Source organism: Dryobates pubescens, chromosome 19 (assembly GCF_014839835.1).
Source record: "Dryobates pubescens isolate bDryPub1 chromosome 19, bDryPub1.pri, whole genome shotgun sequence".
NCBI classification, from domain to species: Eukaryota; Metazoa; Chordata; class Aves; order Piciformes; family Picidae; genus Dryobates; species Dryobates pubescens.
Window position 1 is genome coordinate 922,600 of NC_071630.1, and position 23,820 is coordinate 946,419.

The window sequence follows — 23,820 nt, forward strand, 5'->3', positions numbered from 1 at the left end:
TCTTTAAATGAAATTAATTCTGCAAATATTCTAATTGGGTTCAAATTGTATACACAAGAGCAGTTATGGGATAGATCTCACAATCGTGCACTAGACTGCATATAAAATAATGATTAACTGGTTCTTAATAATTTTAATTACAATTATTTACCATATTTCATATTTTAATAAACTCATTGGTTAATAACCTCTTCATCACAGAGGCTCCACAGCCTGGGCAGCCTGCTACAGGGCTCTGACACAGTCACAGTCAGGGCAGAATCTGTAACTTGGCTGCCAAAGGCTCATTTTCCCTTTGATAGGAGGGGTTTTACTGTCTCTGCCATCCTCCTTGTACCACTGCACTCCTGATTCCAAACAGACAACTGCCCAGCCAAGAAGTTCCTAAGAATTAAACTGTAGCAGAAGAAAGTCAGTTTGGCAGCACAGGCAATGCTGAACCAGGTAATTTTTGACAGTGGCCTTACCTTGGTTCTGGGGAAGTCGTTGGTCTGCTGCACTCTCAAATTCAGAAATGCTGAACTTCTTTCTCTTCTTAGCCATATGGAAAGTGGTGACCTGTGTGTCCTCAGGAAGCAGGTCTGGCAGCTGCATTCCCCCCCTGCCAACACAAACCTATCACCATTCAGCTATGCCAGAAAGGCCCCTCTGCCTGAAAAACAAATTATTTGTCCTTGCTGCAGAAGGAAGGAACTTGAGAGATGATCGATTCAGCAAATGCAGGAATGGGTCGAAGCAGAAGCAAAACATGTGTATTCCAAACCACAGCGTTGAGAAAGGGTAGGTTACAGTAAAGACTTGGGCAAGCTCCACATCTCTTCTCCCAGACACTGGTTACAGTGCAAATGAAAGGACCACCATCATGGAACACTATCAGATATCACAAAGCACAGGGAACAGACATCCAATGTCCCAGTCAGGCACTGGCTCAGAATCAGGAAATAATCTTCCAAGGGGTTTCCCCCTTCATTGAGAAGTTCCACAAATCCCCTGTGGTGAAGGTTACATCCAGGGGGTGAAATGGTGCCCCTGCTCCATGTCATGCCATGGGAAACTTGAGCAGAGTGTCCCTCCTGCACTCAGTGGATATGCTGTTCTGGATCCTTTGCTGCAATACCCAGGGCTGCAACCCAGCCAGAATGGGAAGGGGACCACCGTTATGGGTCTTTGCCCCTCACAAAACACACCCTCTACACTCATAAATGGAGCCAAGTTCCATTTCTTAGAGCATTTGCTTAGAGTCTAAGCATTAGAAAATGTTAAGGGTTGGTAGGGACCTCTGGAAATGATCCAGTCCAACCCCCCTGCCAGAGCAGGATCTCCTAGGGCAGGTCATATAGGAATGTGTCCAGACAGGTCCTAAAAATCTCCAGAGAAGGAGACTCCACAACCTCTCTGGGCAGCCTGCCCCACAGTTCCAGCATTCTCACACCAAAGAAGCTTCTCCTTATGTTCACATGGAACCTCCTGGGTTCCAGTTTGTGTCTGTTGCCCCTCATACTATCACAGGACACCACTGCAAACAGGCTGATACCTTCTTCTTGACAGCTACCCCTCAGATATTTTGTGGAATCCTAGAATGGGTTGGGTTGGAAGGGACTTTAAAGATCATCCAGTTCCAACCCCCCTGCCATGGCCAGGAACACCTCCCACTAGCCTAGGCTGCTCATGGCCCTGTCCAACTAAGCCTTGGACACCTCCAGAAGGGGGTATAATAATTGGGGAATAAATGCAAAGCAGCAAGGGGAAAAATGGCTCCTGTCTTCCTATCTCTCCCTGTAACCAGGGCAAGCAGGGCCTCTCCAAAAATCAAGAAAGCCCTGCTCAGCTGAAAGGTTGTGAGGAAGAAATTAAACAAAAAGTCTCTACATGCTGCAATTCAACAACCAGCTAACACATGGAATGCAACCCCCTGCTAAGATCCAAACAGCTTCTCCTTCAGGAAAGGCTTATGAGAGGCTGATAAGAGCTACAACAAGCAAACCCAAGGAACTAAAACAATAATTGTCTTTTTTTTAACTAAAAAAAAAACAACCACCCAAACAAATAAAGAAGCTAGAAGCTGCCACACCTACAGAAAACTCAGATGTTCCTCCCTCTGCTCAAGAATCAGTGAGGGGCTTGCTTAATGTGTTACCTGACCTTGCTTATGGTCAGCACAGAAAGTTTAGGCATGAAGGCAAAACATATCACATTATTTTCAAGAATTTCTTTTGCAGGAAGCAAGAACTTGCAGAAGTGTTGTGGCTGAAGTGGCTGCAGCAAATTAAGCCCTACCACCACTACTGGCCCTCCTCGTAACAAGGTGGCAGTCAGCCTCTGCAGTTCAGTCAGGACTATTTGCTGGAAGTTGAATAAAAGCAGCTGAGCCTCAGGCAAACCTCACCTTCAAACCTCCTTGAGGGAAGGAAATTACTCCAAACAGCCCAGAACAAAGACAACCAAGAAGGACCAACACCATCAAAAGTACCTCAGCCAGTGCTCTGAGCACAGGAGGCAGCACTCATTCTGGCCAAGCACACAGCCTTGGGGAGAGCCAAGAGCTCCTGTTTTAGAACCTGGCACAGGTACTTTTGTCTGCATGTAAGAAGGGGACTATGCCCAAACTTGCAGCATTTACTTTTCAATCCCTCAGCCCCAGTGACTCTTGTATCATTTTAAAAGCTATAGAGGTGTTTCTGGAAACACAGTTCTGGTCACACAGAAGTGGACAAATTCTGCTGCCAGCCCCATTGTGGGAACTGTTGCTGTCCCTGGTACTGTGAAAAACAACAGTTATGACTGAAAACCTTACTTACATGCTGGAAACCCTCTTTGAGGGGACTTCTGCTTCAGCTTCTTCTGTTCCTTCATGCTTAGATATCTGAAGTGCTAGAGGTGAAACTTGTGGTTCTGCCAACAAACCAAAACATTTTCTTTCCATGAGCAATCCAGCAAGAAAGCCAAAGTCCAGCAAAGCAGCAATTCTATGCTGCATCCCAGAAAATGCAGTTATTCAGGGCTCACAATAAACCCTGGTGAGAGCTCTCTGGGTTCTACTCCGAGGGAGGCTGGCACACACATTGACAAAGGCAGTGGTGGCATGGAGGTTCCATGTGCTGCAGAAGAGCCAAGCTGAGGTCCACAACAGCTCATGCCTCTGGGATTTACACAGAGTCCTAGAATGGGTTGGGTTGGAAAGGACCTTAAACATTATCCAGTTCAAACGCCCTGTCATGGGCAGGGACACCTTCCACCAGCCCAGGTTGCTCAAGGCCTCATCCAGCCTGGCCTTGAACACATCCAGGAAGGGGGCAACCACAACCTCCCTGGGCAACCTGTTCAATGTCTCCCCACTCTCACTGCCAAGAATTTGTTCCCCATCTCCACTCTCAATCTGCCCTCTTCCAGCTCAAAGCCATTGTCTCAAATCCTGTCACTGCAAGCCCTTGTCAAAAGTCATTCCCCAGCTTTCTGTAGGCCCCTTTCAGGTACTGGAAGACTGTTCTAAGGTCTCCCCAGAGGCCCTGATCCTACAGCTCAGGGTGGCACAAAGGTGAGATACTTGCTCATCAGGATAAGACTGAGTGAAGAGGAGTTGTTCATACTGGCTTACATGAAGACTAAGAATTTATTATCATTTAATCAGCACAAGATCTGTCTTGGAGTCCTCATCCAGCTACCCCTGCAGCTTGTTTGCACCAGTCACAGTGGTCTGGCTTTCTGCTCCATGTAACAGGGATTAGCAGGATCCAAAAGAACACCTCCTGGTCCCAACTAAAATTCTGTTCTGCTTGCCTGGGAAAAAAAAATAAAAAGGTACTTACGGGTCTGGATGATTCTCCTGAGCATAATCCGTGGAGTGTCATCATCAGGGTTAGGGAGCACAGTCAGTCTGGGCTTCACCAAGCTCCTTCTGCCAGAATTATTCTTCTTTCCTGAACCAGATACAGCCTGAAGAATCACAGACATGCAATTCCAAAGTCATACATCCATCATTAAAGGTGAACCTGGGCATCAAAAGCATTCACCACCCACCTTCTAGCAAACCCACGAGGTGGCCAACATAAAGCATCCTCTGAATCACCCAAAAGCAACTGTGGAGGTTTACTTCTGACAGTGTTGGCACTTCACTGCTGGGCAGCAGACAACTACACTGATCTGTCACCCTAGTGAGTCTCAATGTGCAGCTCTCAAGCCTGAGGGGACACAAGAGTGCAGTCCAGGGCTTTGGCCCCTCACAACCTGACCTAAAACAACTGAAAAAAAAAGGGAAAACAGAACATAGGGGAGGTGCCAGGCTGCCAGGGCACTGGCTGTCTGCAGAGCAGCCGACGCAAGCCCTCCTGTCTACCTTCCACGTCTAAAGGCTAAGGGCAGTTAGGGCACGTTCTCTGCCCCCGACTCCCGGGGCCCCACGCCGGCAGCGTCGCTTCTGCACCCAGTGGGATCAGGCAGGCAACGCCAGGCGGTCATCGGAGACAACGACGACCTCTGGGGACAGGGGGTCTTGTCTTCCCTTTCCTTCCCTTTCTCTCTCCCTTTCCCTTCCATTTTCCCTTCCCTTCCCTCTCTCCTTTTCCCTTCCCTTCCCTTTCTCTCTCCTTTTCTCCTTCCCTTCCCTTTCTCTCTCCCTTTCCCTTTCCCTCTCCCCTTCCCATCCACTCTCCTTCTCTTTCCCCTTCCCCTTCCCCTTCCCCGCCCTGCCCTCCCCTCCACACGGCCCAGCTCCTGCCCGCACCGAGAGGCGCCAGCTGCGCCTGCTCCCGCGGCGGGCGGCCGAGCGGTTCTCGGCCATGGCACCGACGGCCGTTTCCGCGCGCGCCTCTCGCCTGCCACCTCTCGCGAGACTCCGGAGCGGCGCCTGACGCAAGGGAGCGCGTGACAGCGACGCCCGGCGGGAGCGGGAGAGGGAGACGGCGGGCCCTGCGTGGGTGCGCGGCGCAGTGTGGGGCGGGTAGTTCCGGCGCGGCGCCGCCGACGCGGTGCATTGTGGGCCGCGTAGTTCCGGTGCGGCCGCGGCGACGGGCGGCGGCGGCGAGAGGCCGCGGTTGGCCTTGTGGGAGCTGTAGTTCGGCGGGGGTCCCCCGCGCTCGCTCTCCCCGCCGCCGGGGCAGCCCTAGGGTGTGCGTTCCCGGCCCCGGCCCCGGCCCCGCCATGCCGGGTTTCACCTGCTGCGTACCGGGCTGCTACAACAACTCGCACCGCGACAAGGCGCTGCATTTCTACACCTTCCCCAAAGATGAGGAGCTGCGGCGGCTCTGGCTGAAGAACGTCTCCCGGGCGGGCGTCAGCGGCTGCTTCAGCACCTTCCAGCCCACCACAGGACACCGCGTCTGCAGCGAGCACTTCCAGGGCGGCCGCAAGTCCTACCTGGTGCGGGTCCCCACCATCTTCCCACTCCGCGGCGTTAACGAACGCAAGGCTCAGAGGGCCGCCCGCCGCCCCCGCCCGGCCGCTGCCGCTGCCGCCGCCGCGGCATCGCAGGGCCCCGGTGCCGCCGGCAGCGGCGAGGCCCCGGCAGGGGGCGCGGCCGAGGATGTGAAGCCGATCGACCTGACAGTGCAGGTGGAGCTCGGGGCCGGGGCTCCCGCTGGGCCTGGGCCCGGCAGGCTATCGGCAGCGGCACGGGAGGATGGCCCGTTGGAGGGCGGCCCCCCGGACCACTCGTACTCGCTGTCGTCGGGCACCACGTCGGAGGAGCTGCTGCGGAAGCTGAACGAGCAGCGCGACATCATCGCCCTGCTGGAGGTGAAGATGAAGGAGATGAAAGGCAGCATCCGCCGCCTGCGCCTGTCCGAGGCCCAGCTCCGGGAGGAGATACGAGTGAAGGACCGGCTGCTCCACGCTGCCGGCGCCGGTAACCGCAAACGCCACGGTCTCTGAGGGCTGCCGGGGCCCGACTCGGCCCGGGGCTCTCCACCGCCCTCGGTGAGGTGTCCAGACAGAGCAGAGACGGGGCTGGGCTACAGCCCTACAGCCCACCCCGGCTCTCGCTGCCCGGTCCTTCTGTCCTGCCGAAACAGCCCCCTGCCGAGCAAACCTCCGCCACCGGATTTCCCCGCCCGGCCGCCGCCAGCTCACTGCCGAGCCCCGTTGTTGATCCATCCTCACCCCAGAGCTGGCACTGCGGGCGCCGTCCAGCGTCCCCACCGGGCCCATCCTCACCCTCCCTGTACCAGCAGCAGCAGAAAGCACTTCTGTGGATGTCGACGGAATCCAAGGCACCACGAAGCGGATGTGGGGGATCCATTTTCAGCAAAGAAAGTCGCTCTGTATCAAGTGTGCTAGCAGCAACACTACCCCTGGAGAAGGCATGTCTGGAAGCACAGTTGGCATCGTACCCCTCAGAAGATAGAGCGGCGATGGTGACAGCTGGCCTTGCCTGGCAGAGGCCCGAGCACAGCTTTAGGGAGCCTCCCAGGGTGCTGTGTTTTTTCAGTAAGCTGCTGATGCCCTGTCAGACTGAGGCATGTAGTGGGAAGGAGCCCCCTGGTTACAGACCGCTCTCATGCGATGTAGTTTCTGCTTTCCCGCAGTTCCTGCGTGCCCCTTATGGATGTCTTGATGTTCTCAGCACTAGTGAGGATTGACAGGCTGGGCCAAAGCACCTGGTGGCATCTGATGGCTGCGGTTTCTCTCATTGGCTTAAGGACTCCCTCTCCTGAAATGAGGGCTCAGAAACGTGTTGGAATGTAAATCCTTGGCCTTCATTCCAAGAAGCAGGATGAGAGGGAAGCACAGCGAGTCTCCCTGCAGCAGCTGCAAACCCTTGCTGTCTAACCCTGAACTAGTTGGCATGACTAACCATCAATGCATTAGGCAAGCCTTCACCGAAACCTGCTCGCGTGTTTGACCCCCCAATGTAAGAGTATCGTAACAAAGCTCTGTGGAATGATTGTGTACTTTCTGTTTCTAGCCAGCTTTCGTCCCCTTGCTCCCAGCAACAGGAAACCAAACTAAGGTTGGCTGGGGTGGGTGGAGTAAGGGTGGCAAGGCTTGAATGTGTACTCCCCGGGGTCATGGGTAGAGCAGATACCTCAGCACTGTGGAGGAAGAGGAGGAAGAGGAAGAGAAGCATATCTGGTGCACCTAGTGCTTGGGGTACGGCCACAGTAGTGATTGAGGTCAGAAACAAGGCAGTTCACCAGAATGTACCCACATCAGATGTGAGGGAGCGGTGCCCAGGCTCCCCTGGGCCCACGGGGTGGTCTCCCCACAGGCGTGGTGCATGTGGGGCTCAGAACATCCATTCTGCTTATGTTTCTAGGAGTATTTTCTAAGTGTATGGAAGTGTCTTTAGTTTGAAAGATTGTACTCTCTGTAACGCTGGCTGGTGGAGCTCTGCAGCTCGTGGCGTTGGATGGGCTGCATGGACAGCATGGGCTGGGATTTGGCAGCAGAGGTTCCTCCTGTCATCACACAGCCCCTGTGCTGGTGGCACTGGTGCGCCAGTGTTCCCTTGGCGTGTGCACCAACTTGGATGGCTGCCTGAGAGGACTCTGCAGGCCCACTCACCTGATAAGTACTTGCCACAATTTTAATTTTAATTTATTTTCTCCACTCTGATGTGTATCTCTTCCCTCCCACTCCGTGGTATCCCTGATCTTCCTGTGAGTCAAGTCAGCAGCCATTTCATTTCTGTTGTTGGGTTGGGCTTTCGGGTTGGTCTTTCTTGACAGGAAAGCAGGTACCTGCTTAACCGCCCGGTTTGACACACATAACTGGTCTAGCAGATCCACAGGGTCCCATCGAGGCAAGAGGCAGCACAAGGTCTCTGCTGATGGAGGCTGGTTGTGCGTCCTGGCTCCTGGAGCAAGTGCCTGTGGTGACAACTCGTGGTACTTTTTCTACCATTGAAATGCACCTCAGGACGTTCAGCGACTCAGCCTGCTGGACTGGTTACCTGCTGGACTTGTCAGCTTCTCCAGGTTACACTGAGGTGCTAACATGCTTAATTTTAATAAAGTCTATTTTGTTTTGTTACATTTCTGTTGCTGTGTGCGTATCAACTGGAGATCTGTGCTTTGGGTGCCATCACACAGCATGTGCAGGACAACCAGGTGATCAGGCCCAGACAGCATGGCTTCAGGAAGGACAGGTCCTGCATGATGGCCTCAGGTTGCCCCAGGACAGGTTTAGGTTGGACATGAGAAGAAACTTCGTCACTGAAAGGGTTCTTAAACCCTGGCACAGACTACCCAGGGAGGTGGCTGAATCCCCATTCCTGGAGGTGTTTCAAAGCCACAGAGATGTAGTGCTGAGGGACATGGGTTAGCACCAGCCCTGGGAGAGTTAGAGAATGGTGGGAGCCCATGATCTTGAAGGGCCTTTCAAGTGAAACAATTCTATAAAGAGGAGCTCACAGTATTTCATTCTGTTCCCTGCCTGCTACACAGGAGTTAGAGCCCTTGTGATGAGCTGTTGGGGCAGGAGTGCTCTCTAAGTAGCCTGGAGGAATCCGAATAGCCAGAGCAGAGAACTTCTGCTGGGGAGACAGCACATTTCCCAGGTTACACATGATGGAAGAAGGAGAAGGCACAGCTTCCTGTGACCCAGCCTAGTGCAGGGAAGAGCTTGTGTGTGGTATTTTGGATCTCTAATTCCACTTCTCTAAGTTCCTTGTTACAGACTGCTTGAGAGCAGCTGTTCTTGAATAGGATCATAGAACAGAACCACAGAATTGTTTGGGTTGGGGAAGTCCTCTAATATCATTAACTCAAACCAGCAACCCAAACCTACCATGGCCACCAAACCATGTCCCCAGGTGCCATGGCCACAGGGTTCTGGAACACCTCCAGGGATGGGGACTCCACCACCTCCCTGGGCAGTCTGTGCCAGTCCCTGACCACTCTGGCAGAAAAGAAATCTTTCCTCATCTCCAACCTAAGATGCGATGCCCCTGGCACAATTTCAGGCCATTTCCTTTCCTATCACCTGAGACTAGGGAGAAAAAAAGCAACCGCACCGCACCTGCTTTTCAGGGAGCTGTAGAGAGCAATGAGGTCTCTCCTCAGCCTCTTCTGCAGAATAATTGTAAGCAGCACAAAACTTCAGCTGTGCTCCAATGTCCCAGTTTTGGGTTGGACTGGGAACATTAAGTGAAGCCTCTTGACAAAAGCAAACACTGTGCTCAGGCACAATGTCCCTGTTTGCTGCTAAATTAAGTGAACAATGGTGGCAGCAGTGAATTAAGAGACTAATTCTGTGAGGAGGCACCTTTATACATTAACAACTTTTATTCTTGCTCAACACAAATGGGTTTTGTCCAGCCCCTCACCCTTCTGCATTCCATATTCCAGTCTAAGCTAGCCCTTCATGGTGTTTTTCTCCAACCTCCATCTGTGGTTGCCACATTCCTGTGTGAGGATTATCAAACACCACCCCTACAAAGAACTGAAGAAGTGTGTCTAAAATAGCTTTTATGGTTCTAAGGGAAAGTCTTAATTTCATCTTGATGACAACCCCCTCTAGAGATTATCCATAACTCCTGTTCTGGGTTCTGGACATAGTGTGAAGTGTTTCTGTAGTCTTTGACCCCGGAGGTTGATCATTTCATGTTCTTCGAGATGATGCATTGTAGCTCAGCATCCTCAAGCTACAGAGCTTCAGCTACACAAGTACTTTTTTTCCTCAGTAGCCTATATCCAGTGTTGTGGCCCAAGGTTACCTCCTCCAGCTCAGCCTTCCAGTTAGAGAAGCAACCTGCAAATCAAACTGCATCTACAGCATGTTTTGAGGTGCCATTCCAATCTCCTGGCAGCATGGATTAAGGACAGCACAGCCTGCCTGCACCAGGGAGGTACCAGGCTCTTTTCCATAGTGCCCTGTGATATGACAAGGGGCAAGGGACACAAACTGCAATCCAGGAAGTTCCAGCCCAACTTCAGGAGAAACTTGGTTCGAGTGAGGGTGCTGAGCCATGAAGCAGGCTGCCCAGAGAGGCTGTTGAGTCTCCTTCTCTGGAGACTTTTAAGACCAGCCTGGATACATTCCTGTGTGACCTACCCTAGGAGATCCTGCTCTGGCAGGGGAGTTGGACTGGATGATCTCTGAAGGTCCCTGCCAACTCCTACCATTCTATGATTCTGTGTCTTCCAGGCCCAGCCCTACAATCTAAACTACTCAGTAACAAAGACTTCTGCAGCCCTCTCTGCAGCTGCTTGAGTCCATGTGGTGTAGGCCTCCAACAGAACCATGCTTTTTAGATCACTTACGTGCAAGTATCTACCACCCCACTGATTTTTGGAGTGGGGCTTCTACCACCCCATCCCTTCAGTACCAGCTTCATTTCACTGCAAGTAAGCTGAAGAATTTTTTTTTAAGCATTTTTTTCAGCAAGTCGCTCTTGCTAGGTGAGTTAAAAATTAATCTTAGGATCACAGAATCGTTTAGGTTGGAAAATACCTTTAAGATCACCGAGGATCTGCAGCTCGTGGCTCTTTGCTTCCCTCCCCGCTCAAGAGTGACAGCCTCGAGGGTGGACGCTCGCCGAAGCCCCCTCAGCGCCAGAGCACGCGGACAGGTACAGCGCGGGGTCAGCTACGGCACGGCCCAGCCACAGAGTGGGCTAAGGGTCCCCTCAGCCACCAGGCCCACTTAACAGGGCCGCAACCGCCCTCCTGCCCCACTAGAAGGGGCTCATCTGGGCCTCCCGCATTGAGACGCGGCCTCCCGTCTGGTGACGACTCGGGAAGAACTAAGGGGGGGCGGGGTGTCTGCCGGGGCACACACGGGGGCAGTGAGCCCCCGCTGCCACAGGCCCGGCATTCGCTACACCCCTCCCCACTCCATCCCTCTCCGCCACTATCCCACAGTGCTCTGGGGTGCGGCCCGCGGGGCCAGCTGCGCGTGGGGGCCCTTCCTTCATTCAAATGAACCCCGGCGGGCGGCGGCGGGGGGCACGCTGGGAGTTGTAGTTCGTATCCCCTTGCAGCGCGCGTTCCCGCCGCCGGCAGGACTCGCTGTCCCGGCGTGCCGCGGGGTGGGGCGGGGCCGGGCCGGGCGGGGAGCGCGGGCGAGAGAGGCTGAGGGGGTTCTCGCCGCGCACGGGGCCCGCCGCCGCCATAGTGGGAGCCGCGGGGTGAGTGCGGGGGGAGGGCGGGGCGGCGGCGGGCTCCGGGTGGCGGCGAGAGCGGGGCTGCCCGCCCGCGGGCCAGCGCATGGCGCAGCCCCACCCCGCGCTCGCCGGACCCGCGGCCTGGCCACAGCCGCGCCGTGGGGCGCTGCCGGCAGTCGCGGGCTGGGCGGGAGCCGGCGGCCGGAGCCGCCCTGACCTTCTCCGCCTTTGAGGCGCCAGCAGCGCGGTTCTCCGAGGGGCCGCGGCCGGGCTTACTGGGCTTGTTGGGCTGAGGAGAACCGAGCAGCCGCTGGCGCTGCTCGGGGTAGGGGGTGGGGCAGTCGCGGCTCGGCGGGGCCCCGCGTGGGCAGGAGGGCTGGGGGTGGTGGAAGGCTCCCGGCTCTGTTCCCAGGGGTGTGAGGCTCCGCTGCCAGGTTGAGCCTGGACCCCATGCTGAGGGAATGTGTCCCTCGGGAGGTAGAGGCTGCTCCCGAGCCCGGCAGGATCACCGCTACTTCCCATGAGCGCTGTCCCTGCCGACTCCTCCGGTGTGCTTTGGGCTGTGCCGCCACACCGGACTGAGGCGTAGGGGGTTCTCGACACCGAGCCCGGTGTCCTGCGGTGCTCCTGCCACGCTTTGTGATGGTCGTGGCGGCAGGGTGGGTAAGCCCCGGGAGCGGCGCGGAAGTGGTGTGTGCACCGTCGAAGGGGTAAGGGGAGCACAGCGCTGGTGGCGTTGCTCTGCGGTCCTGGCAGGAGGCTGTGCGAGGACTGACGCTCGTCCGATGTGGTGGGATCGCTTTGTCACGTAGGAAACGACAGGTTCCCGCTTCCTTGGAGCAGACCCAGCCGGGGAGCATGTGCTCGGTGAGCTGCTGGAGCCGCCTGCGTTTTCCCTTTGAATAACCGATTTCCGGGGTGGTTCTACCAGAGGTGACTTTTTCTCTTCCACCTCTGTAGTTGTTGTCGCTTTTAAGCTTTAAAACCGATCAAAGCCAGCACAAGGTTATAGTAGCGTGGAGCTTACTTAGCATTTTGTTGGTAGGAGGTAATTGGAGAACCTAAGACATATTTAACTCCCAAATGCAGGCTGCAAAACCCTTCCAGTTCTTCCTCCTCTTTTGAAGTCTTTCCCTTGCCGTGTAACTGTGTCTCCTGGAGCAGGGTGTGTGGTAACTGGGTTGTATTGCAGCCAAACTGGAACATAAAGCCAGGCTTCAAACTAGAGCAGAGCAGATTTAGATTGGATGTTAGGAATAAATTCTGCACGACGAGGGTGCTGGAACACTGCAACAGGCTGCCCAGGAAGGTGGTTGGGCCCCGTCCCTGGCAATATTCAAGGTGAGGCTGGACAGGGCTCTGCTGGAGGATTCCCTGCGGACTTCAGAGGGGGTTGGACTGGGCAACCTTTGGAGATCTCTTCCAATCCAGACCATTCTGTGATTCTGTAAATGCTTGAGAAGGGATTGGTTGCAGAACTGTTGCTTGAGAGGTCAATTGCTTCTTTAGTCAGCCCTTCTCGAGTGGACAGCCTGCTGCCTTTTCTGGTTGTGGGAGGAGCTGTCTTCAAAGAAGCCCTTCTGTATTTGTGCCTGGTGGTTTTAGGGTTTCCTTTAGCAGTACAAAACAAAGGCAATTCAGAGAGTTCTGTGGAGGTACTAGAAGAGAATTTTCTGTCTGCAGCATCACTGTAAGGGAAACTCATCAGCTAACTTGGAGTGCAGTCAGATTCTGTCTAACTTTGGTACTGTTATTTTCCCATTAGGTTCCTAATTACTAAAGGATGTTTGGTGAATGGTTTGAAACAGATTTGCTTCAAAACCACTGGGTGTTCACGTCTGGAGAGAAGTCCAAATCCAGAGCAATGATATGACCTCCTCTGCTGGGACTCCTTATACTGACAATAAAACAGGGTTCTCTAGTTGGTGAGGGTCTGGAGGATGTGTGGCTGTGCCTAGGCGGTGAGGGTGTGGAGGACGTGCGGCTGTGTCCTAGGCGGTGAGGGTGTGGGGGACGTGCGGCTGTGTCTAGGCGGTGAGGGTGTGGAGGACGTGCGGCTGAGTCCTAGGCGGTGAGGGTGTGGAGGACGTGCGGCTGAGTCCTAGGCGGTGAGGGTGTGGAGGACGTGCGGCTGTGTCCTAGGCGTCAGGGAGTGGAGGACGTGCGGCTGTGTCCTAGGCGTGAGGGAGTGGAGGACGTGCGGCTGTGTCCTAGGCGGTGAGGGTGTGGAGGACGTGCGGCTGTGTCTAGGCGGTGAGGGTGTGGAGGACGTGCGGCTGTGTCTAGGCGGTGAGGGTGTGGAGGACGTGCGGCTGTGTCCTAGGCGTGAGGGAGTGGAGGACGTGCGGCTGTGTCCTAGGCGTGAGGGAGTGGAGGACGTGCGGCTGTGTCCTAGGCGTGAGGGAGTGGAGGACGTGCGGCTGTGTCCTAGGCGGTGAGGGTGTGGAGGACGTGCGGCTGTGTCTAGGCGGTGAGGGTGTGGAGGACGTGCGGCTGTGTCCTAGGCGTGAGGGTGTGGGGGACGTGCGGCTGTGTCTAGGCGGTGAGGGTGTGGCGGACGTGCGGCTGTGTCCTAGGCGGTGAGGGTGTGGAGGACGTGCAGCTGTGCCTAGGCGTGAGAGTGTGGGGGACGTGCGGCTGTGTCCTAGGCGTGAGGGTGTGGGGGACGTGCGGCTGAGTCCTAGGCGTGAGGGTGTGGAGGACGTGCGGCTGTGTCCTAGGCGGTGAGGGTGTGGAGGACGTGCGGCTGTGTCTAGGCGGTGAGGGTGTGGAGGACGTGCGGCTGTGTCCTAGGCGTGAGGGTGTGGAGGACGTGCGGCTGTGTCCTAGGCGTGAGGGTGTGGAGGACGTGCGGCTGTGTCTAGGCGGTGAGGGTGTGGAGGACGTGCGGCTGTGTCCTAGGCGTGAGGGTGTGGAGGACGTGCGGCTGTGTCCTAGGCGGTGAGGGTGTGGAGGACGTGCGGCTGAGTCCTAGGCGGTGAGGGTGTGGAGGACATGCGGCTGTGCCTAGGCATGAGGGTGTGGGGGACGTGCGGCTGTGTCCTAGGCGTGAGGGTGTGGAGGACGTGCGGCTGTGTCTAGGCGGTGAGGGTGTGGCGGACGTGCGGCTGTGTCCTAGGCGGTGAGGGTGTGGAGGACGTGCGGCTGTGTCCTAGGCGTGAGGGTGTGGGGGACGTGCGGCTGAGTCCTAGGCGGTGAGGATGTGGAGGACGTGCGGCTGTGTCCTAGGCGGTGAGGGTGTGGAGGACGTGCGGCTGTGTCCTAGGCGTGAGGGTGTGGAGGACGTGCGGCTGTGTCTAGGCGGTGAGGGTGTGGAGGACGTGCGGCTGTGTCCTAGGCGTGAGGGTGTGGAGGACGTGCGGCTGTGTCCTAGGCGGTGAGGGTGTGGAGGACGTGCGGCTGAGTCCTAGGCGGTGAGGGTGTGGAGGACATGCGGCTGTGCCTAGGCATGAGGGTGTGGGGGACGTGCGGCTGTGTCCTAGGCGGTGAGGGTGTGGAGGACGTGCGGCTGTGCCTAGGCGGTGAGGGTGTGGAGGACGTGCGGCTGTGTCCTAGGCGGTGAGGGTGTGGAGGACGTGCGGCTGTGTCCTAGGCGTGAGGGTGTGGGGGACGTGCGGCTGAGTCCTAGGCGGTGAGGATGTGGAGGACGTGCGGCTGTGTCCTAGGCGGTGAGGGTGTGGAGGACGTGCGGCTGTGTCCTAGGCGTGAGGGTGTGGAGGACGTGCGGCTGTGTCTAGGCGGTGAGGGTGTGGAGGACGTGCGGCTGTGTCCTAGGCGTGAGGGTGTGGAGGACGTGCGGCTGTGTCCTAGGCGGTGAGGGTGTGGAGGACGTGCGGCTGAGTCCTAGGCGGTGAGGGTGTGGAGGACATGCGGCTGTGTCCTAGGCGTGAGGGTGTGGAGGACGTGCAGCTGTGTCCTAGGCGTGAGGTTGTGGAGGATGTGCGGCTGTGTCCTAGGCGGTGAGGGTGTGGAGGACGTGCGGCTGTGCCTAGGCGTGAGGGTGTGGAGGATGTGCGGCTGTGTCCTAGGCATGAGGGTGTGGAGGACGTGCGGCTGTGTCTAGGCGGTGAGGGTGTGGAGGACGTGCGGCTGTGTCCCAGGCGTGAGGGTGTGGAGGACGTGGGGCTGTGTCCTAGGCGTGAGGGTGTGGAGGACGTGCGGCTGTGTCTAGGCGTGAGGGTGTGGAGGACATGCGGCTGTGCCTAGGCGTGAGGGTGTGGAGGACGTGCTGCTGTGCCTAGGCTGAGGGTATGGGGGACATGCGGCTGTGTCCTAGGCATGAGGGTGTGGAGGACGTGCGGCTGTGTCTAGGCGGTGAGGGTGTGGAGGACGTGCGGCTGTGTCCCAGGCGTGAGGGTGTGGAGGACATGCGGCTGAGTCCTAGGCGGTGAGGGTGTGGAGGACATGCGGCTGTGCCTAGGCGTGAGGGTGTGGGGGACGTGCGGCTGAGTCCTAGGCGGTGAGGGTGTGGAGGACGTGCGGCTGTGCCTAGGCGGTGAGGGTGTGGAGGACGTGCGGCTGTGCCTAGGCGTGAGGGTGTGGGGGACGTGCGGCTGTGCCTAGGCGTGAGGGTGTGGAGGACGTGCGGCTGTGTCCTAGGCGTGAGGGTGTGGAGGACGTGCGGCTGTGCCTAGGCGTGAGGGTGTGGGGGACGTGCGGCTGTGATTAGGCGTGAGGGTGTGGGGGACATGCGGCTGTGTCCTAGGCGTGAGGTTGTGGAGGACGTGCGGCTGTGCCTAGGCGTGAGGGTGTGGAGGACGTGCGGCTGTGCCTAGGCGTGAGGGTGTGGAGGACGTGCGGCTGTGCCTAGGCGTGAGGGTGTGGAGGACGTGCGGCTGTGCCTAGGAGTGAGGGCGTGGGGGACGTGCGGCTGTGTCCTAGGCATGAGGGTGTGGAGGACGTGCGGCTGTGTCTAGGCGGTGAGGGTGTGGAGGACGTGCGGCTGTGTCCCAGGCGTGAGGGTGTGGAGGACGTGCGGCTGTGCCTAGGCTGAGGGTGTGGGGGACGTGCGGCTGTGTCTAGGCGGTGAGGGTGTGGAGGACGTGCGGCTGTGTCCCAGGCGTGAGGGTGTGGAGGACGTGCGGCTGTGCCTAGGCTGAGGGTGTGGGGGACGTGCGGCTGTGTCCTAGGCGTGAGGGTGTGGAGGACGTGCGGCTGTGCCTAGGCGTGAGGGTGTGGAGGACGTGCGGCTGAGTCCTAGGCGTGAGGGTGTGGAGGACGTGCTGCTGTGCCTAGGCGTGAGGGTGTGGAGGACGTGCGGCTGAGTCCTAGGCGTGAGGGTGTGGAGGACGTGCTGCTGTGCCTAGGCGTGAGGGTGTGGGGGACGTGCGGCTGTGCCTAGGCGGTGAGGGTGTGGAGGACGTGCGGCTGTGCCTAGGCGTGAGGGTGTGGAGGACGTGCGGCTGTGTCCTAGGCGGTGAGGGTGTGGAGGACGTGCGGCTGTGTCCTAGGCGGTGAGGGTGTGGAGGACGTGCGGCTGTGCCTAGGCATGAGGGTGTGGGGGACGTGCGGCTGTGCCTAGGCGTGAGGGTGTGGAGGACGTGCGGCTGTGTCCTAGGCGGTGAGGGTGTGGAGGACGTGCGGCTGTGCCTAGGCGGTGAGGGTGTGGAGGACGTGCGGCTGTGCCTAGGCGTGAGGGTGTGGAGGACGTGCGGCTGTGTCCTAGGCGGTGAGGGTGTGGAGGACGTGCGGCTGTGTCCTAGGCGTGAGGGTGTGGAGGACGTGCGGCTGTGTCCCAGGCGTGAGGGTGTGGAGGACGTGCGGCTGTGCCTAGGCGTGAGGGTGTGGAGGACGTGTGGCTGTGTCTAGGCGGTGAGGGTGTGGAGCATGTGCGGCTGTGTCCTAGGCATGAGGGTGTGGGGGACGTGTGGCTCTGGTGGGTGGTGCTTCGTGTATTGGGCCTGCAGTAGCTTCTGCCCCTCAGCTTCCTCCCCCCTCTGCTCTCACAGTCGCTTTGTGCTGCACTGCTCTGCTCAGCTTCTGCTGCTGTGTGTGGGGAAGGGAGCCCTGCAGGAGGGGTCCTGTGGGCTTGTAGTTGTGTGGTAGGAGGAATTCTAGGCATGTTAGGTTTGCCAGCTACCTGGGAACTCTGGAGCCCATCGAAAGAGCTTGTGTGTGTATGGAGGTGAGGGGCAGCAGCCTTACTGTCACCTGAAAACCATGTGGTCAGGAATTGTGTGGGGAACATACTACAGCTCTGTGAGAGGAGGCTGCAGTGAGGTGGGCATTGTGCTCTTCTTAGGATCAGGTGTACGAAGCAGAGGAAATAGCCCAAAATTGTGCCAGGGGAGGCTTAGGTTGGAGATAAGGAAAAATTTCTTTGTTGCAAGAGTTGTTAGGGAATGGCACAGGCTGCCCAGGATGGTGATGGAGTTCCCCATCCCTGGAGGTATTCAAGAACTGTGTGTCCATGGCACTTGGGGCCATGGTGGGGTTGGGTTGATGGTTGGACTGGACGATCTCAGAGGGCTTCACCAACTCAACCCATTCTATGATTCTGTCCTGTCTCAGCTGACTCTGTGACTGTCGGGCTGTCAGGTTGCGGGCAGCATGGGTACTGGGCTGTAGGCATGGTGAGAGCTTCCTCGGAGTCCTTCTCTTCCCCTTTATTTGCTAGTGGCTTTAGACATGCTGACAGATGTAACAACAAAAGAATACTCACTTCAGGTTGGCCTAATTCCTGCAGTGCTTCGTTTTAGTGAGGCTGGAGGAGAGGCAAAAAAGGCCTGAGATAGGAAGAGTCAACTTCCTATATCTTGCAGAGGGATGCAGCCTGCACCTTGTCACTCCTGCCCTTCTCCCTTCCCATCCCTCCCCTGGTCACATACCTGGACTCCATTTTTTAGACCTGAAGGCATGTTTGGGGTAATGCTCAGAGCAGATCCTAGGTGAAGCTGTCGAAGTCAGTAACTGCTGGTTGGCCTGCAACAGTGGTTTCCAGACTTAGCTTCATGAAGCAGTGAGTGCCTGTGGAGAGGGAGGTGAAGGTCCCCAAGAGGAGTACTGCTGCTTTTCTGTCTCTGAATGCATCAATTTACTCAGCCAGGAATTTCACAGCTTGCCAAGCAGGGAGAGACTGACCACTAGGTTGGATTGTCCTACAGAGAGGTCCAGGGTGTTTAAGATGAAAGACTGGTTCTTTTGGATGTCCCTGAGTGAGTTCCATGCTCAGTTGGCCCTGTGTTTGCATGTGTTGTACCTGGCTTTGGTTTAGCCTGGAGAATAGAAGGCTTGAGCAGGGCTTAATTGTAGCTTCCAGCACCTGCCAGGCCACTGTCAGGAAGATGGAGCCAGATTTTCCACAGGGAACTTGGTGGGAGGACATGAGACCAGGGTCATGGGTTGGAACAGAAGGGATTCAGGTTGGACCCAGGAGACCTGCCCTCTGTGTGAGGGAAGTTGTGTGTTGGGTCAGGTTGGCTGCAGAGGTTCTATGGTCACCTTCATTGGAGAGTTTGGGGATCAAAATGGATAAAGGCATAGGCAACCCCTGACGACGGAGGTTGGAATCAATCCAGCTGACCAATATGATTGAGTACCAATCCTTTATTGTTCCAATATTGCAGGCCTATGGCACAGGCCTAAGGTGTGAGTATAGCACAGTAAAGCATGGAAGAAGAGGGGATCGAAAACGCCGAGCCACAGGCTTCGCTGCCTTTTTACGGCTTTTCCTCTGCTTGGGGCGGGCGGCAGTGGTGGCGGCTAACAAAGACGGTGTGGTCGCCAAGATGGCGGGCGTGGTGTCTTTGTGCAATTTCTGCTGCGTAGCGACCTCCATTTTGGTTTCGCGCGCCTTACCAGCTCGATCAGGATTCGCTTCTGCCGCTGTTGATGTGGCAGGAGCAGATTTTTCCACACAAAAGGACGGTAGTGAGAGCCACGATTCGTGTAGAGGGAGGATTAGCGGGCAATTGAAATTGTGAGGAGGATGCTGATGGAGGATATGCAGGGAGAGAGGAGGGGGGCGGAGGGCGTGGGGTGCCTTCCGAGTCTCCCTTGTTCTTCTCGGTCAGAAACAAACGCCGCCGCAGCCGAATCAGGAGTAAACTGCTCTGCTGTTTCCGATTGCAGTGTACGTGACAGTCCGTCACACGGGGCTCGTGCGAAGAGCTTCTGTTTAAGTATTTAAGCACCTCATCCCACAGCTGGGCTGCAATCTCGTCCCGCGCTTCGGAAGTAAAAGTGGAGTTGCTGTGGGGATGATTCTGGGCCCAGGCTTTTTAAGATCCCAGAATCACCAGTAATGCCTCTCACGGAGAGAATGACTTGGAGGGCGTTTAGCACAGCCTCTTCTGTTTCACGGAGTGCTTCCCCTTGTCCCCCCCGGCTGCTCGCTGGATCCAGGTGAGATTCGCTTCCTTTTCGAGCGCGCTGCTAATTTTTCAGCACCGGGGCGGTGCTTTCGACCGGCTTTCCGTATCACTCGGACGTACCTCTTTATGCTGAGTAGGCCGAGGATCCCAATACACACGTTGGGCGCCAGATGACGACGGAGATTGGAATCAATACAGCTGATCAGTATGATCTAGTATCGTTCCTTTATTGTTCCAGTATTACAGGCCTATGGTGAGTATAGCACAGTAAAGTAAAGCAAGAAGAAGAAGGGATAGGAAAGGCAGAAGTGCCTAGCAAGGGAACTTCTACAACTTATGTAAACTCGGAGTGCCTTGTTGGCATGGCCTCATTGGTTCCCTATGAGTGACCACACATCACACTGTTATAGATTATTGGTCCAATACTGATGACATGCAAGGTTTGTTGATGCAGGTGCACGTCCTCTTGTCCCAAGATAACTTGCTGTGTTTATAGCTGCCAGTGCCTTGCTTTAGTTACATGCTGCAAGACAGCACTGTTTTGGTACACTGCTAGCTGGCTCTGCACTTATGCTGAGCATGGCCTAGCACCATGTCAGGCTCTAGGCCTGCACTGCCAGATTGCTCACACTGCTCGTCACTGGCATTGCCACAAACCTCTGGCAGCTGACCCTGTTTTGAGCTGGAGGAGGTCTCTGAATAATTTGCTTAGTTTGTTCTGAACCTCAGAAGTTGCAGGAGGAGGATGAGCTGTTAGCAGGTGATCCTTGGTGTAGCCAAGTAGGTGACCTCTTGCAAAAAAGATTCACTGCTCCTGAGAGGCTGTTTCCATTGTGTTCCTAGAGAGTGTGTGCAGGAGACACTCCTATCTTGGGAATTTTCTGTGGTGATGGAAAAGAGATAACAGGAAAACAGCCCCCAAACTGCTGCTTTACTTTCTTCACTGTATTCTGAAGACTGCTTGCTGGTTTTAACCTGTGGGCTCAGAGCTGCAGCAGGGTGAAGGAGCTCTGGGTGTCCTTGTTTGCTCTTGTTAATCAGTAGTGAAGAGTGCAGCAGCAGATGGGCTGGATCATGCTTGCCATTGCATTGTCATGTTGGCCTGGGCCCGCAGCACAGCTTGGAAAGGAGCCTGGCTGCTCTCCTGTCACACTGACCACCAGCCTGGTTTTGGTCCTGGTGAGTTGGATGTTGGCACAGTGGTGCATGGGGCCAGCTGTGACACCCTAAATGACTATAGAGCCTTTGTGCTCTGAGGACTTGGGGTGTAGTCCTAAATGGACAATGGTTACCAATTTAATGGAATCACAGAATGGTTTGGGTTGGAAGAGACCTCCAAAGCTCATCCAGCCCAACCCCCTCTGCAGTCACCAGGGACATCCTCCACTAGATTAGGTTGCCCAGAGCCCTGTCAAGCCTCGCCTTGAATATCTCCAGGGATGGGATTCCAACCACCTCCCTGGGCAGCCTTTCATCTGCACCAGCATGTTAGAAGGTATGGCTTTGAGGCTTGCCTTGGAATTCTGCTTTCTTCTGCAATGTTCCACGGACCAGGAACCCTTTACCAAGCTTACTTGCCTGTGGTGGTTGTCAGTGGATTGTTGGAACACTGTTTGCTCTTGAAGTGTGGCGGTCCCTGCAAAACCATCTTCCTCCTCTGCAGCAATTCACATTCTACTTTGCTGGCTCATGATAGTTTGTGTTGGCACTTTCAGAATGTAGAGGACCTTACAGAAGTGCAGGTCTGCCACGCTTGAAGTCTAGAACCCTGCACTTTTCAGTTCATAGCAGTGAGCTTACATGTGTCCAGGTCTGATAATGCTGCAAATGCAGCTGCTGGCTCAAAGGATTCTGTGACCCTTTTGCATGCTGCAGAGATGGGCTGGTAGCCCACTGCCCCAAACAGCGCTGGTGAGGCTGCACCTCAAATACTGGCTTCAGTATGGGGCCTGTCACTCCCAGAAGGACACTGAGGGGCTGGAGCAGGTGCTGAGAAGGGCAGTGAAGCTAGGGAAGGGTCTAGGGCTGGTGAGGAGCAGCTGAGAGACCTGGGGTTGTTTAGTCTGGAGAACAGGAGGCTGAGGGGAGACCTCATTGCTCTACAGCTCCCTGAAAGGAGGCTGGAGCCAGGTGGGAGTTGGTCTCTTCTCCCAAGAAACAAGTGGTGGGACACGAGGAAACAGCTTCAAGTTGCCCCAGTGGAGGTTTAGGCTGGATGTGAGGAACAATCTCTTCTTGAGGGTTGTCAAGGCCTGGCCTAGGCTGCCCAGGGCAGTGGTGGAGTCCCTATCCCTGGAGGGATTTCAAAGCCATGGAGATGTAGTGCTGAGGGACATGGGTTAGTGTTGACCTGGCAGTGCTGGGTCAGTGGTTAGACCTGATGAGCTCAAAGGTTGTCTGCAGCCTACATGATTCTGTGGTTCTGTATTTCAGGAACTGTGATCTGTTTGTGTCAGCAGGAGGCTCTGCTTTTGCCCAGTAAGAAGATGGTTTTGGCTCAAGTTCCATCTCTGAGGGGCTCTGCTGATGCTGCTGGAGCAGGAAGATGAGTTTATGGTGCAGCAGACTGCAGTGAATTGTCTCCAGGCTGTCGTGGGTCTTTGTTGAAGGAAGCTCTAAGAGGTTCAGCCAGACCTTTTGCAGAAACAGGGCTTCTAAGGACTGTGGCACTTAGGAGTTGGGCAGCCTTGTTAAGCTGGAAGAGAGAAGGAGAAGTGTAGATAGGAACACCGAAGCTGGGACAGACAATGGAAATGATTTTGTGGGTTTGGATTTTGTGGCCAGAAAATCTGCTTGCTGCCAGTGTGACTCTCGTCTGATTGAAGATCACTTGATCCCATGGGAGGGCTCCATTCTCTTCTAGTCCTCCTGTCTCATACTGTCTTTTCTCCTTAGTCTTACTGCTTTCTGGGTCATGTGTCTTCAGATAGTAAGGGTGCCATCTGCTACATGCCAAAGCACACGAGGGGATGCTTGTCTCTCCTGTGCCAGCGTGGCTGGTGACACAGGACACACAGTGGAGGAACCTATAAGGAAGCTGGGAGAGAGGCTTTGGGATGCCTCTCAACTTCCAGTCCCTTGGCTGTGACACCTGCAGATTCTCACTGCTGGGAAGCATCCTAGTTTGTACCTTGGGCAAGTTCAGAGCCAAGTGGTGTGTGTGCTTCAGCCTGAGTGACAGGAGAGCAGCTGAGAGTCAGCTCCTGTTAAGTGAAGAGCTTGTGACTTAACTGCTGTCTTAGCATGGAAAGGACACTTCTTAGTGTGACCTGTGGATGGTGTCCCAGCTGAGGAGATCCATCAACTGGAGAAAGCCACTTGCAGACAATCCACGCTAAGGCAGCAGGTGTTTACAGTAAAGGAGATAAGGTTGAAGCAGGCAGTGCCAGCCAGCCCCTTCAGATGGGGGAGTTCTTGGGATGTGGGCCTGTCAAGCAGTGACACTCAGTTAGCTTCTTGTTCTTCCCTTCTGTCCATGAGTTGTGACCTCATGCTGAGACAGCTGCAGGAACCCTCAGAGGCTGTAATCAGCAAAGAAAGTGTTTGATAACCAAGTGTGTTCTTTCACAGGAGGCCTGAGTGCAGAGGTGAAATTTGTCCTGCTGCATCCAGAGAAACATTCAGGCCAGCTGTGAGGACCTGTGTTTGCTGGTGCTTAGTGCACACTCCAAGTGGTTGCTGCTTTCTGCTGATGCTTTGTTCTGTTTTGCAGCTGCAGGTGAGGAGTCAGCATGGGAGACAAGCCTATCTGGGAGCAGATTGGGTCCAGCTTTGTCCAACATTACTACCAGCTGTTTGATGCAGACAGGACTCAGTTAGGAGCAATTTATGTGAGTACCAACAGGGGCTGGGGCTTGCTCCTTTGCTCACCCTAGGGCTCCTGATCTGCTGTGTGGGAATGCACAGGGTGGGATAGTGGGGTTTATCCTGATCCAGCATGTCAGTGCAGTCACTCCTGCTCAGCTTTTCTGTATTGCATTTCTTTCCTTTCCATTCTCTTTGGAGCTTTGCTTTAGCTATAGGCAGATTGGTAACTCCCCCTCCCCTTGGCCCATAGAGGAGGGAACTGAGGATGATCCTGTGGGGAAAATACTCTAACTTCAGTTTGTTATTACTTTGCAGTCATGGATTTGCTTGAAACACAGAATGTTAGGGGTTGGAAGGGACCTCCAAAGGTCATCCAGTCCAAAATCCCTCCAGATCAGTATCACCCAGGGCAGGTCACACAGGAACACACCAGGGGGGGTTGGAATCTTTCCAGAGGAGGCTCCCCAACCTCTCTGGGAAGCCTGCTCCAGGGCTTCAGCACCCTCAGAGTGACAGTATTTTCCCTCCTGTTCCCATGGCACCTCCTCTGCTCCAGCTTGCCCCCAGTGCACCTTGCAATGTCCTTGGACATCCCTGAGCAGAGCCTGGCTCCAGCCCTGCACATCTTTATCCCCAGTAATGAGGGCAGCCCTCAGGCTGCTC

General features: G+C 55.6%; 2 protein-coding genes across 4 annotated transcripts in view; both read left to right on the forward strand.

Moving 5' to 3' along the window:
- Window positions 1-4,934: 4,934 nt before the first annotated feature.
- On the forward strand, window positions 4,935-7,965 carry THAP11 (THAP domain containing 11). Its single transcript, XM_054169908.1, has one exon. The coding sequence runs from the start codon at window positions 5,137-5,139 to the stop codon at window positions 5,863-5,865; it is 729 nt and encodes a 242-aa protein (XP_054025883.1). The 5' UTR covers window positions 4,935-5,136; the 3' UTR covers window positions 5,866-7,965.
- A 3,004-nt stretch (window positions 7,966-10,969) lies between these two features.
- Window positions 10,970-23,820, forward strand: part of NUTF2 (nuclear transport factor 2) — a 28,819-nt gene continuing 15,968 nt past the window's right edge. Inside the window, exons 1-3 of one of the 3 annotated variants that reach the window (XM_054169922.1) lie at window positions 11,016-11,062; window positions 11,851-11,905; window positions 23,063-23,180. In XM_054169922.1, the coding sequence (XP_054025897.1) occupies window positions 23,082-23,180 (99 nt within the window). In that variant the 5' untranslated portion in view covers window positions 11,016-11,062; window positions 11,851-11,905; window positions 23,063-23,081. Of the gene's footprint in view, window positions 11,063-11,850; window positions 11,906-11,950; window positions 11,972-23,062; window positions 23,181-23,820 lie in introns of those variants that run through there. The other 2 variants (XM_054169921.1, XM_054169923.1) reach the window with 2 other exon arrangements.